Below are 13,204 nucleotides of genomic sequence, written 5' to 3'. Positions count from 1 at the left end.
ACGTAGATGTGAGTAGTCCGATCTGTGAGTATGTAGATGAGAGTTGTCTGATCTGTGTTTATATAGAGCTGTTTTTGACCTCTCCGTGGTGGTGGGAGGGGCCTGAGGCTGGCGCTGATCTCATGATTAAATCATTGTGATGTCATACGGCACCAGGGCATTCTGGGAGGGGGAAGGTTTGTCCTGGAACGGTGGGAGGAACACGGGGAGTGGAGCGGAGCGGAGTGGTTGTTGTCGGCACTTTTCCCCGGCCTGCTCAGTGATCCGGGAGGAGCACTCTCTCCGAGACGAGATGGTGGCCCTCGAATGAACCCCCACAACGCACCGCAGTGCTCTTACGAGACGCTCCCCGCGAGACGCCCGTTACCTCCGTACCGCATGCGGGGAGGAGGAGGAGGGGGGGTGGGCGTAATGCAGCTCAGAGCGTAGGTATCGGAGACCCTACCACCCTGTGAAGTAACGTTAGGCATTTAGGCCGGTGCCATCTCCTCAGTGTCCGGGGAAGGTCAATGCATGTCAATAAGTGCGTAAATATGAAGAACTGAAATGAAATGCAGGAATAGGTCTGTCTCATGCAATGTGGTGTAGTGTGGTGTTGTCGGTTGGTTGGTTGGGGCTGGAGTGGACAGTGAACCTTCTTGGTTTAGTGCATTTGGGATTTGTATTCTTAGTCCTGACCTTAGTAATGGTGAAGTTAATGTTCCCTTTTCTCCCAGTGAATGACTTCTCATTGTACAGCCACTGCGTGTCGTGAAGTGATGGGGATATCGCCTAAAGGGGGTTTGCTTGGAAGGGACTGTGAAGTGAGTGGCATGGTGTCTGTGTGTTGCGGTGTAGTGCAGTGCTTACAAACCCTGTTCCTGGAGATCTACCGTCCTGTAGGTTTTCACTTCAACCCTAACAAAGCACATTCAACAGCAAGAGCGGGGCTGCCCAACCCTGTTCCTGGAGATCTACTGTCCTGTAGGTTTTCCTGTTGTACAATCGCGTGTGCCGAGTTAGCGTCGAAATGAAAGCCAACAGGACTGTAGATCTCCAGGAACAGGGCTGGGATCCTCTGGTGTGGCGAGCGTGTCTCTATGCGTGTTAGATCGAAGCGTCCCCTCAGTCTCTCCCCTCGTCCACCATGCGCCGGCTCTGGTACCAGAGGGCTGTGGGAAGGTTCTGGCAGCCCATGTACTCCCTGCGGATCTCCGCTTGGGTCAGCGGGGGTGTGGCGTTGCAGGGGGCCCCGGCGAGCGTCACGTTCAGGAGCGACGCGGTGAGGTCCGCCAGGGGGGGCGCTGTGGGGTCCTGGGAGGAGGAGGAGGAGGAGGAGGAGGAGGAGGAGGAAGGGTGTGAGGTGGAAGACATGCCAACAAAAGGGGAAGAGAATGCTGCGGTTGACATGCGTTTTGATATCTATATTTGTGGCTAGGTTGCTTAACTGGGACCTGGTAGGTTGGTGGTCCAAGCCCCGGTGTAGCCACAATGAAATCAGGTTCAGGGCTTTTGCTCAAGGGCCCAACAGCTGCATGGATCTTATCGCGGCTACACCACCAGTCTTCAGGGGTCCCTGTCAAGCACCTCAGCCACGAGGCTACAGACTGCCCCTTTACCAGTCCCCCTCGTGCCCCTCCTGTAGCGCCTCACCTTCAGGTGGTCTATGAGACACTGGGACGGGTTGGAGGAGCCCCAGTAGTCGGCGATCTGGGTCCAGGGGAAGTCGATGAGCAGCGCCACGTTGAGGTGCTTCAGCGAGCCCTTCAGCCTCTTGGCCAGGACGGCGCTGTAGCTCTGGTCCACGAAGAGCAGGACCCGACTGGCCCGGCACCCCGCCAAGTCCGCCAGGAGCTCACCCACCGAGTACCGCTCCTTAGAGTCCGCCTGAGGGGAGGGAGGGATCACAAGATGTCCACTGAAACACCTATATCTCCCACTGTTTGTACTGCTATGTCTTTCAACCAGCAAGTAGCTTTCTGCCTGATAAAGACCCTACTGATCAAATGTACTCATTCGGGAGCATATATTTCTGTGTGTTGTCATGTTTTTGACATATTTAGGTCAGTGGAATCTTGTCAATGTCCAGCGAAGGTCAATGGATGTCAATAAGTGCATCCATATAATGCTTATAGGCGCATGCGCTGTGGTGGGTTGGTTGGTGCCAGAGTGGCATTTTGGTAGTTTATTTTGTCCTGCAACTGGGCCCAAATTGGGTTGGATGTGCACACTATTGCCTCTACTTTCAGACACAGGGCTGCTTCATATCCACAGTCCTGGTTTAATCAAAAGTAAGTGCTGACGGATACCTCCTAAATCTTCTGCCCCCCTTCTCCACAGAGCACAGGACATTGGTCACTAAGCCTTGCCTGTTAGTCCTGAAACATATTTAGCGGATTTGTAAATATTGAACTAATACTTGAAGCTCTTTGGGTTGACCAGAGCGGAGGTCTTAAGCATCAATGCTGCACTCAGGACTCGGGTGTCTGTCACTCTCGTGATCTTGTGTGGCCCCTGTCTCCTCCGTCCCATTGTCCCGAGCTCCCCGTCCGGGGGATCAGGTTGTTCCCTTTGTCCCTGGAGGGTCTGCCCTCATTGTTACGGGGGAAGCAACTCCGTCTGGACCGTGAGGAGCATATGGTGAGGATTACCGGACACCTTCACAGAGGAAGGTGGGATTTCTTTTTTTTTTTTAAACTGGACTGAAGGGGTAGAGGAAGGGGGTGGGTGGGGAGGGGTCCGGCATCTTTGAAAGGCAAGAAGACAACGTAATTAAAAGTGGGCGCAGTCCAGAGAGAGGTGCATTAGCAGCGGATGAAAGAGACCCGGGAGGTTCACGGGGGAAGATTGTGAGGATTTCTGCGGAGGTTCACAGTGGATGAGATTAGGGTGTGGGTGCGTGTGTGTAAGAAGAGGGTGTGCAGCCCGAGCTGATTACTCCGTAATGAAATTGTAGGCTCAGGATGTCTCTCGTTTCTTTGTCACCCTTGTCGTCTTAACTAAATCCCTCTTTTCTTGTTCGCAACAATGTGAAGATCTCCCCGGCCACATTCCCGGCTCAGAAGTCAGAGCGTGCGTCCGTGTTTGCGGTACAGTATAATCAGCCGAATAAACGGGGGTTTGGCTGTAACCCGAGACGGGCCGTTAACTCCTCTCATGTGGTCGAACGCTTCCTTGTTTTCCTTCGGACTCGGTCAATAACAACTTTGAAGACGCGGCGGGTGATTTACGCACGGCACGTTGCATTCATTAGCGGGAGGACGAGGCCGAGGCCGCCATCCCCGCGTTCCTCCCGCCACTGCATCTGTCCGCAGCACTTAAGTCCACCTCCACCCCCTGCTCTGAGCCTGAAGGTCTACACGTCAGCTGGAGGAGTATTTCCAGCTTTGATGCGCGTCTAGTCATGCAACGTAGCCCTTTCATCACATTACATTACACTACATTACATTAATGGCATTTGGCAGACGCTCGTATCCAGAGCGACGTACAGTTGATTAGACTAAGCAGGAGACAATCCTCCCCTGGGGAAATGCAGGGTTAAGGGCCTTGCTCAAGGGCCCAACGGCGGTACGGATCTTATTGTGGCTACACCGGGATTAGAACCACGGACCTCGCGTGTCCCAGTCATGTACCTTAACCGCTACGCCTCAGGCCGCCCGTATTTTTCGTGTTGAGTATCTTTGCTCTTTGTAGTTTTTTTCGAGCAGCACTCACGATGCCGTTGTAGTTGCTGTCCCACAGCAGCATGGTGCCGTCGTTGCGCGTGGGGCTGTTGAGGTACAGCACCAGGGAGTCGGCGCAGTGCTGCTTGCGGCAGATGTAGGAGATGTGGTTCCGGATGGCCTCCTTCTCCGTGGCCGGGTACGCTCCCTCTGTGTTCTCCTCTGGAGGGAGGAGGGAGGAGGGAGGAGGCCACAGGGGGTGGGGTACACACACGGACAGAGACACGGGGAGGCGATGAGATACAAAGTGTTCGGTGTGCATGCAACTAATGCACGGCAAAAACCAAAATCTCAACACAAATTTTAGTCTTATAAAGACTTCATATCTTATATCTTATTTATTTTACGTCATTGCTAAGTTTAACAAAAATATCGGCATTAAGGTAAAAAAAGACAGTGAGACAGTTTAGACTTTTTGCAAATGGGGTAAGATAATTTCACTTGTAAAGCAACTTAAAATAAGCTCTACTTGAGAGAGAGAAAAAAGATCTTCAGTCGTATTTCAAGATTAAAGTGCTTGTTAATCATTTTTGCTGTGGTGGTTATGTGAGTATACAGGAGGTAAAATGTCCGCTATCAGATCGTTTTGCTACGGGTGTCTTCCTTTGTTTTGCTAAACCTGCTGGTAATAACAGAACCCGGAAGTGCTCACTTCAGCATATTTAGTCACTCTGTGGACACATTTACTCACTCATCATTCTCATGAATATTTCCATGTGTTCCATTTAATTATTCAGGTAATGCACATGTTTGTCTAATCAAATAAGAATCATTGCTTTGATTTTTCTAATATTTAGCCCAAATTTTATTTTACAGAGTAAGAAAAGGTAAGAGTCAATGTAGGGTAGAAGGCAAATAAAAGATTTATGAAGATAAATAGATAAATAAATAGATAAATAAAGAGTGTGAAAACAAAGTGCAGGAAGAGAAGGATGGAATACAGAAAACGGAACATTCTAATGCTAATGTAACAATCACCGCTGGTAATTGAAAGCAATGAGGTTCTGGAACACTCACTTAGAATTTTCTAACAAAAACATTCCAAAAAAAAAAACCCTACTCTTCAAAAGGACAGAGGGGAAGTGCCTGGAACAGACGCTCGCTATAGGTCATTTCATGAATTCTTCTGGCTACTCCTCCAGGTCTTAATGGCCTCTTTCCTCTAATTCCCAAAGAAACTACGGCCATTAGCATTTTCTGGGGCTGCCTACCCACTTCAACCCGCCCATTCCACCCTCTTATTAGGTGATCTGTATCTGCTGCGGTCTAGACGTCACCTCCCGGTGTAATTCTCAACGTGGTGGGAGGGACTTTGGAGTGGCCACCGCCCAGAGAGACCCATATCTTCTCACCTGTCACCTGACCGCTGCCAGCGAAGAAGGTCTTGATGTGGTCTTTGTGGAACCCGTTGTTCCTCAGCATCCTGTAGAAGACGTGCAGGTTCTGCAGGTGGTGGTGGAAGGTGATCTGCTCCTGCCAGCCCCCTGGGCACACGGATGTAAGCGGCAGTGAAAACTCTCGTCACACTTTGCCTTTGGCTACACTGCTCGTTTGCCTGTATGTGGTACAGACCTGCATACCTGTCTGTGTTATACCTGTACACCTGTCTGTGGTATACCTGTACACCTGTCTGTGTTATACCTGTACACCTGTCTGTGGTATACCTGTACACCTGTCTGTGTTATACCTGTACACCTGTCTGTGGTATACCTGTACACCTGTCTGTGTTATACCTGTACACCTGTCTGTGTTATACCTGTACACCTGTCTGTGGTATACCTGTACACCTGTCTGTGTTATACCTGTACACCTGTCTGTGGTATACCTGTACACCTGTCTGTGTTATACCTGTACACCTGTCTGTGGTATACCTGTACACCTGTCTGTGTTATACCTGTACACCTGTCTGTGGTATACCTGTACACCTGTCTGTGTTACACACGTGTGTGCGTGCAGCAGGTGTACCTGAGAGTGATACACGCGTGTGTGTGTGTGCAGCAGGTGTACCTGAGAGCAGCACGGCGTGTGTGTGTGCAGCAGGTGTACCTGAGAGTGTTACACCTGTGTGTGTGTGCAGCAGGTGTACCTGAGAGTGATACACGCGTGTGTGTGTGTGCAGCAGGTGTACCTGAGAGTGTTACACCTGTGTGTGTGCGTGCGACAGGTGTACCTGAGAGTGATACACGCGTGTGTGTGTGCGGCAGGCGTACCTGAGAGTGATACACGCGTGTGTGTGTGCAGCAGGTGTACCTGAGAGTGTTACACCCGTGTGTGTGTGCGGCAGGCGTACCTGAGAGCAGCACGGCGTGGTCGCAGGTCTGGTACAGGCGGCAGGACAGGTGCGTGGCGAGGGGCTGCTGGTGGCAGCGGCGGGTGTTCTTGTTGAGCTCGCAGCTGGAGACCGGGGCGCTGAGGCTGGGCATGGGCAGGGGCGCGGGGCAGGGGGCGAAGCCCGGGTGATCTGGAGAAACCGCAACACGCAGGCGCTCACACACGGGACGGGGCTGAGTAATACAGCATCAGTCATTCATTTATTCATTTATATGTTTTGTGGCATCAACTGGGGTGGGGGCAGTTTTTTAAAAAATGTCATTGAAATACACATGTATTTTAATTAATAAATGAATGAGTAAATGAACTGAGCGGAACCAATGCTGCAATTCAAGGTTCTGTAGAACTATACTGAGTGTGGAATGTGTGCGTCTGAGGTTCGTGTAAGACTTACAATTACACAGCGATGTTTCAACTTCAGTTCACGGCATGGCTACATATCCCAATAATGGATTACTCGTTCATGCCACTCACCGTTTGTTCAGCCGTGAAAAAAACCGCGAGTTTTCCCCGCACCCCTCTCTCGCACGGTGACAGGTGACAGGCGACGTAAGCGACACTCACCCACGCAGTGCAGCCTCTGCGTCCGGTTGCTGTCGCGCACTCCCACCACCAGGGGGAGGAAGTGGATCTCGCAGAGCCCCCCGCTGCGCTCCGCCCTGCCGGGGCGCGCCCCCGCGCCCCTGCGCACGCGGCCCTTCCCCCCCTGCCGTTCACTGCGGCTCTGACGCCGCTTCAGCTGGTTCTGACAGCGGCTCTTCAGCGCCAGGGTCAGGCACTCCTCACCTGGAGCACAACCGCACAGCGGCCACATGACCGTGAGTCACGTTACAGCACAACAACACAAGCACACAACAGCCACATAAACATGAGTCACGTTACAACACAACAACACAAGCACACAACAGCCACATAAACATGAGTCACGTTACAGCACAACCACACAACAGCCACATAAACGTGAGTCACATTACAACACAACCACACAAGCACACAACAGCCACATGACCGTGAGTCACATTACAGCACAACCACACAAGCACACAACAGCCACATAAACGTGAGTCACATTACAGCACAACCACACAAGCACACAACAGCCACATGACCGTGAGTCACATTACAGCACAACCACACAAGCACACAACAGCCACATAAACGTGAGTCACATTACAACACAACCACACAAGCACACAACAGCCACATGACCGTGAGTCACATTACAGCACAACCACACAAGCACACAACAGCCACATAAACGTGAGTCACATTACAGCACAACCACACAAGCACACAACAGCCACATGACCGTGAGTCACATTACAGCACAACCACACAAGCACAGAACAGCCACATAAACGTGAGTCACATTACAGCACAACCACACAGCAGCCACATGGCCGTGAGACACATTGGAGCACAAACACACAACCACACAACAGCCACATAACTGTCACTGAACATTAAAATATACAGACACAGCATCAGCATAACACTGCACAGCCGCCATTGAACACTGAACTATACAGACAAAACATCACAGCACAACCACACAACCATCAATGAACACTAAGATATACAGACTCAACATCAGAGCAACCACCAAACTCTTCTGCTAGTATTAGACCATGGCATACAATGTCATACGACATCACCACAACACTAACCACAAAAGAGACTCACACACACCACACAACACAACCACGTAAGAGACAGCATGTCACACTTCACTACCCCAACCGTACCCCAACACAAAAATGCCACTCTATGCAATGCGTAACATGACACGTGAAGTCGATAACACCATACAAATGATGATACAAATGATCGGAGTCTGCCAGCCAGTAGCCATGTTGCCTGTGAGGTTTCTGCTAGTATGCATCTGAGAACAGATTCGACAAATCCTAACTACTGCATCGGCAAAGAGAGATCCTGATAAAGAGGAGATACTGAACAGCCATCATGGAACAAGACATGACCTTGCTGTGCTCGTATGTGTTTTAGATCTGTCTGCATTGATTTGAGTGAGCAGGGAGACACAGAGAGAGTGTGGTACAGTAATTACCGCTTTAACAACCCAACGTCTCTGACACTCCTTTCCCATATTTAAATCAAGGCAGTGGTTTGACGGAGGTTGTTGGACTGCGGTTTTTATGGAGCACAGATTTCACTTGCTTCACAATGTGTCAAAACCGCAGGCAATGAGTCAGAAAATGTTTTTCCCCTTTTCATAAAGCTGTGTAGTGTTTACAGGAATGGTCACAAAGCTGTCACAGAGAGCCTCAGCAATAACACTGAATAAAACAGACAGGGATGATTTAGAAGTGTAGAATTATCCACAAGGCCAGGGTTAATTTCCTATTTGTCATGGCATACTGCCCATTAGACTGGGTTAGGAGCCCCCTGCCCCCCTTCATACACACACACACATTCACACACACTCACACGCACGCACACAGGTTGTATTCAGACCAGGTGGTTGAGAGCTTGGACACATGCAAGCCCAGAAAACATTTCCAGATCCAGTCATAACACGGCTAAGGGGAAGGATAATGGCTCCCACTCCTTCTCTCCCTCTCTCCTTCTCTATCAGTTCTTTCTGCACCTCACTATGCCCTCCCGTTCTCCCCTCTTTCCTTTGATTCATAGCAGACTGCTGAATTTTACTTCACAAAACTCCCAGCATTCGACATCACTCATAAGCTCAACACGCATCATCGTCAATTACTCAATAAAATGTTCAATAGAGATTCATTATTCGGAGAAGCTGTTTATCCAGTGCTGAGCACGTCACGCGGACCGCGCTTGGCACAGGAGCAAAGGGAACGCTGGGCGATGTGACGTTCGGACAGGATGATGCTGTTTATACATGAATCAGAGGAAGTGGTAATGCGTTTTATCCACTCGTTAATGTCACGGCTTTAAAAGGCAGGAGCAGCGCGCGGGGGAAAGTGTGGCAGGGCGAAGGGACGTTTCGATCGCAGCGGCTCAGCTAACCGAGCCGACGGGAAAATGCGATGTTGATATTACAGCTAATAAACAGAGCGGATTACGGGACGTTAGTGCAAGCAACCCTGTCGGGAATCTACCTAGACTTCCCCCTCTGATGTAAGACAGACCAGCGGTCACGGGGAAGGGAATGGAACAGTGCTTGGGGAGAATGTGGATGTTTAATGTGGAAGGGGGGGTTAGAGAGAGTAAGCCTCAGACAGGGGAGTGGGGTGGGGGGGTCAGACCAGTGACGGGCAGGCGGTGTGGGGCACAGGCTGTCCAAACACGGGAGGGTGGAGGGAGGGAGCGGCTCTTTTTGGGATGGGTGCTGAACCCACTCCTGAGGACAGACGACCCTCAGGATGAATAATTGACGGATCCCATTGCGAATGCATGACTGGAGCTGCGGCTGTGTGTCTGCCCCTCTCTGCACTCTCCTGCAGGGGGGTCTGTGGGGCAGGCAGCCCCTGAGAGCCCCACATCCAGCCCTCACTCACTGCCTGGCCTGCGCATGCACACTGCACATAACACTGCACATAACACTGCTCATCCACACTGCACATAACACTACACATCCACACTGCACATAACACTGCGCATCCACACTGCACATCCACACTGCACATAACACTGCACATCCACACTGCACATCACACTGCACATAACACTGCACATCCACACTGCGCATCCACACTGCACATCCACACTGCACATAACACTGCACATAACACTGCACATCCACACTGCACATCCACACTGCGCATAACACTGCACATCCACACTGCGCATGCACACTGCACATAACACTGCACATCCACACTGCGCATGCACACTGCGCATGCACACTGCACATAACATTGCACATCCACACTGCGCATGCACACTGCACATATGCACTGCCTGTCACTGCACATCCACACTGCACATAACACTGCACATTCACACTGCACATCTACACTGCCTGTCACTGCACATCCACACTGCACATCCACACTGCACATGCACACTGCACATCTACACTGCCTGTCACTGCACATCCACACCGCACATAACACTGCACATGCACACTGCACATCCACACTGTCTGTTACTGCACATCTACACTATATCCACACTGCACAGCCTGTACATCTGCACTGCACATCTATACTGCACATGCACACTGTAAATCGATACTGCACCTCCACACTGCCCGTCACTGTACATCTATACTACATGCACACTGCACATCCACTCTGCACATCTACACTGCCTGTCACTGCACATCCACACTGCATATCTACACTGCTGCTCCCTGGAACATCTGCTGTCCCTACATCTCAGAAAAAAGGGTTCCTTTTTAGTTATTTTTACAGAAACCTCTATCATAGGCATGACGTGTGAAAGTTTGTCAGCATTTTGCCTGACAAAGAACCCTTGAACTAGAATGGAATCACTGGGTTGCATTTGGAACCATTTTTTTCTGAGAGTGTACATCTCAGTGCAGTGGGAGAAATGGCACCAAGAAGAGTCCCTTATGGAAATGCACTATGCTGCAATATATTATGAATTATGTGGACCTATGTGGAAAATATAATGGTAAATGCATCTCACCGAAGTGTGATATGTTACTACAACTTGAAGTGGCAACCATGCTTTGGCTTATCTCCATAGAGGAACCATGTTCAGTTCTTTTTCAGTGGAAATTATTATATTGATAATATCTTTATTTCAGTACATTTTACTATATATTCCAGGTCCATAAGGAGCAGAGTGAGGATTGGGCTCGGTGGACTGCATTATGTTCATGTTGATCTTGTGGCTTCTCATCCACCTTGTCACATTACATTTAATTTATTTTCTCCTCTTAAGCTCTGAAGTTCACAATATTTTAGGCCTTTGAAGAGTAGCTTTCTTGGAATGTTTCTCAGAATTCTTTGTGAGTGTTCTAGAACCTCATTGCTTTCAATTACCAGTAATGACTGTGACATCAGCATTAGAGTAAAGAACATTCTAAGCACATATTTTTCATGGTACTTTACTGTATGTACCGTGTCTCCATCTCCATCTGTAGCCCTCACTGCTCTCCATAAAATATACAGACTGGGGACTGCCTGTTCTTCATAAAATAAACAAATTAATATTCAGTTCAGTTCTTAAACAGGAAGTGTCTGTAAATTGCTTATCCTCAAGCCCAGTTCACCTGCACCTATAGCGAGCATTAATACGTATCATGAAAGTAATGTGGTAATGATTTACTTCATAAGCTAAAGAGATGGGCACGGATATGCTAAAAAAAGAGAGTTATTTTAATATCTGAAAATCAAACATGGTTGGCCCCAGGCTATCGGTAATCAATTCTATTATCTCTTTTTGGCAAGACCGTGTTATTTCCTGCCGACATTTAATGTGGTAAGAATGATCCATATTCTATATTCGTTAAACTGCTCAATGCGTCCACGTGAGACGCTCCGGGGATGGAAGGGAACGCTTTGCTTGATTGGAAACATATGCCGACGCTTTGACAAAAAACAATCTTGTGTTTCCTGCCGTGCATTCCCCAAAAATCCCAATCCCAATCCAATGAATATTCAAAAGACTGTCTGAACCGCGGTAATGGCAGGGCACAGGTGGTGGTGTATTATTTTATTATTCTGAAATAGAGAAAATGGTAGAATAGATAAGAATCAGTTAACCCTTTACTTTCCCACAGGTTGTGTGATTTAGATTGATTTTGTGCTCATACAGCACAATTGCACATATAGGCTACATCCTTCTGATATACGTTTACGTGTTTGCTGGCAAGTGGTAAAATATAGTATCGATAAAAAATATATATATAATTTCTGTCTCTCACACATATATGCACACATTTAGATGACCACTTTATTCGGTAGACCAGCTTGTTAATGTAAATATCGAATTGCCAATCGTGTGGCAGAAACACAATGTATGAAAGCATGGTCAAGAGGTTCAGACCAAACATCAGAATGGGGAAGAAATGTAATATAAGTGAATGTGACCATTGAATGATTGTTACTGCCAGATGGGGTGGTTTGAGTATCTCAGAAACTGCTGATCTCCTGGAATTTTCATGCAAAACAGGCTCTAGAGTTTACAGAGCATGTTGCGGAAAACAAAAAACATCCAGTGAGCATCCAGTTCTGAATGAGCTAGGTCTGAGGAGAAGGGTCAGACTGGTTCAAGCTGATAGGAAGGCGACAGTAACGCAACAAAACACGCGTTACAACAGTGCTATGCAGAAGATCATCTCAACATACAACCCGTAGAACCTTGCAGTGGATGGGAAAATACCGATAATAAAGTGGTCACTGTGTGTATGTCTGTAGGTCGATTACGCATTATAATCTACTTATATACATATGTGCATACAAGCCAAAATTTACTTCAATTACATTACACAACCGTGTACGAACTGATCGTTATTAAAACACTTACCTATAAAAATTCCATCTCTATGTCCACATTTTTTCTTGGTCACGTTGAAATCGATATAGAAAAGGACCACGGGGTGCCCGAAACTTTCCCCCGGACTGGGGTCCAACACCAGTACTGCGTCATGCGCAGTGGATCCAAGGTAAAAGTCCTGGTGTCTCTTGCTGTCGTCCAGAACTGTCGCGTGGCCACCTTGTTTGGAAGCGAGCATACCAGTTGAATATGAGTCCGGGAGAATCGCCAGTACTTTTTCAGAGTTTGGTTCAGAGACATAGACCGCCACCCCGCTCTGGTGAAGGTGGGACAGCCTCTTGCACTCGTTCTCCGACAAGGAGGAGACCCTCCGGCATAGGTTCAGCTTCAGGTAGTGAAATCCAGCTTTCGCCCACCGATCCAATCGACCAAACTTTATTTGAGAACCCCGGCAATCCGCCAGTAAAAGAGCGAAAATCAGCAAAGACACACGCATCGACTGAAACCGCATGCTTGAGATGCCTTAAAGAAATTATAGATATAAATTCACCTTTCGTGCGATATGCAAATTTTAACGTACAAAAAAAAACACAATTCGGTAAAAAATATGACTACTTTTTTTGTTTTCTTCAAAAAGTGTGGCAGTTTCTTCTTTATTGATTTTGAAAATATACCAGGACGTCCAGTTGCTCGGGGAGCGCAGTCAGGTCATGAGAGAGCGACGGCTCTTTGCTGGCTTGTCAGATAGAAAAGTTGCGACCCTCTTCATTTAA

General features: G+C 48.6%; 1 protein-coding gene across 1 annotated transcript; it reads right to left on the bottom strand.

The window, feature by feature from the left end:
- Positions 1-573: 573 nt before the first annotated feature.
- si:ch211-67e16.11 (uncharacterized) lies at positions 574-12,669 on the bottom strand. Its single transcript, XM_061234121.1, has 7 exons — positions 12,462-12,669; positions 6,597-6,818; positions 5,992-6,162; positions 5,054-5,185; positions 3,694-3,863; positions 1,633-1,866; positions 574-1,293 (listed from the first exon to the last, which is right to left on the bottom strand). Exons 1-7 carry the CDS (start codon positions 12,667-12,669, stop codon positions 1,105-1,107), a joined length of 1,326 nt encoding a protein of 441 aa, XP_061090105.1. The 3' UTR covers positions 574-1,104.
- Positions 12,670-13,204: the final 535 nt, after the last annotated feature.

The sequence above is a fragment of the Conger conger genome, chromosome 3 (assembly GCF_963514075.1).
Source record: "Conger conger chromosome 3, fConCon1.1, whole genome shotgun sequence".
Taxonomy (NCBI): Eukaryota; Metazoa; Chordata; class Actinopteri; order Anguilliformes; family Congridae; genus Conger; species Conger conger.
This window is presented reverse-complemented; position numbering and strand designations above follow the sequence as displayed.

Bases quoted from the DNA above. Each gene is read 5' to 3' on its own strand.
- si:ch211-67e16.11 (XM_061234121.1), bottom strand. From the start codon at position 12,669: ATGCTCGCTTCCAAACAAGGTGGCCACGCGACAGTTCTGGACGACAGC. The intron at 6,819-12,461 runs GTAAGTGTTTTA...GTTGTGCTCCAG, and splicing joins TAGAGATGGAATTTTTATAG to GTGAGGAGTGCCTGACCCTG. The intron at 1,294-1,632 runs GTGAGGCGCTAC...TCCTCCTCCCAG, and splicing joins GTCTCATAGACCACCTGAAG to GACCCCACAGCGCCCCCCCT.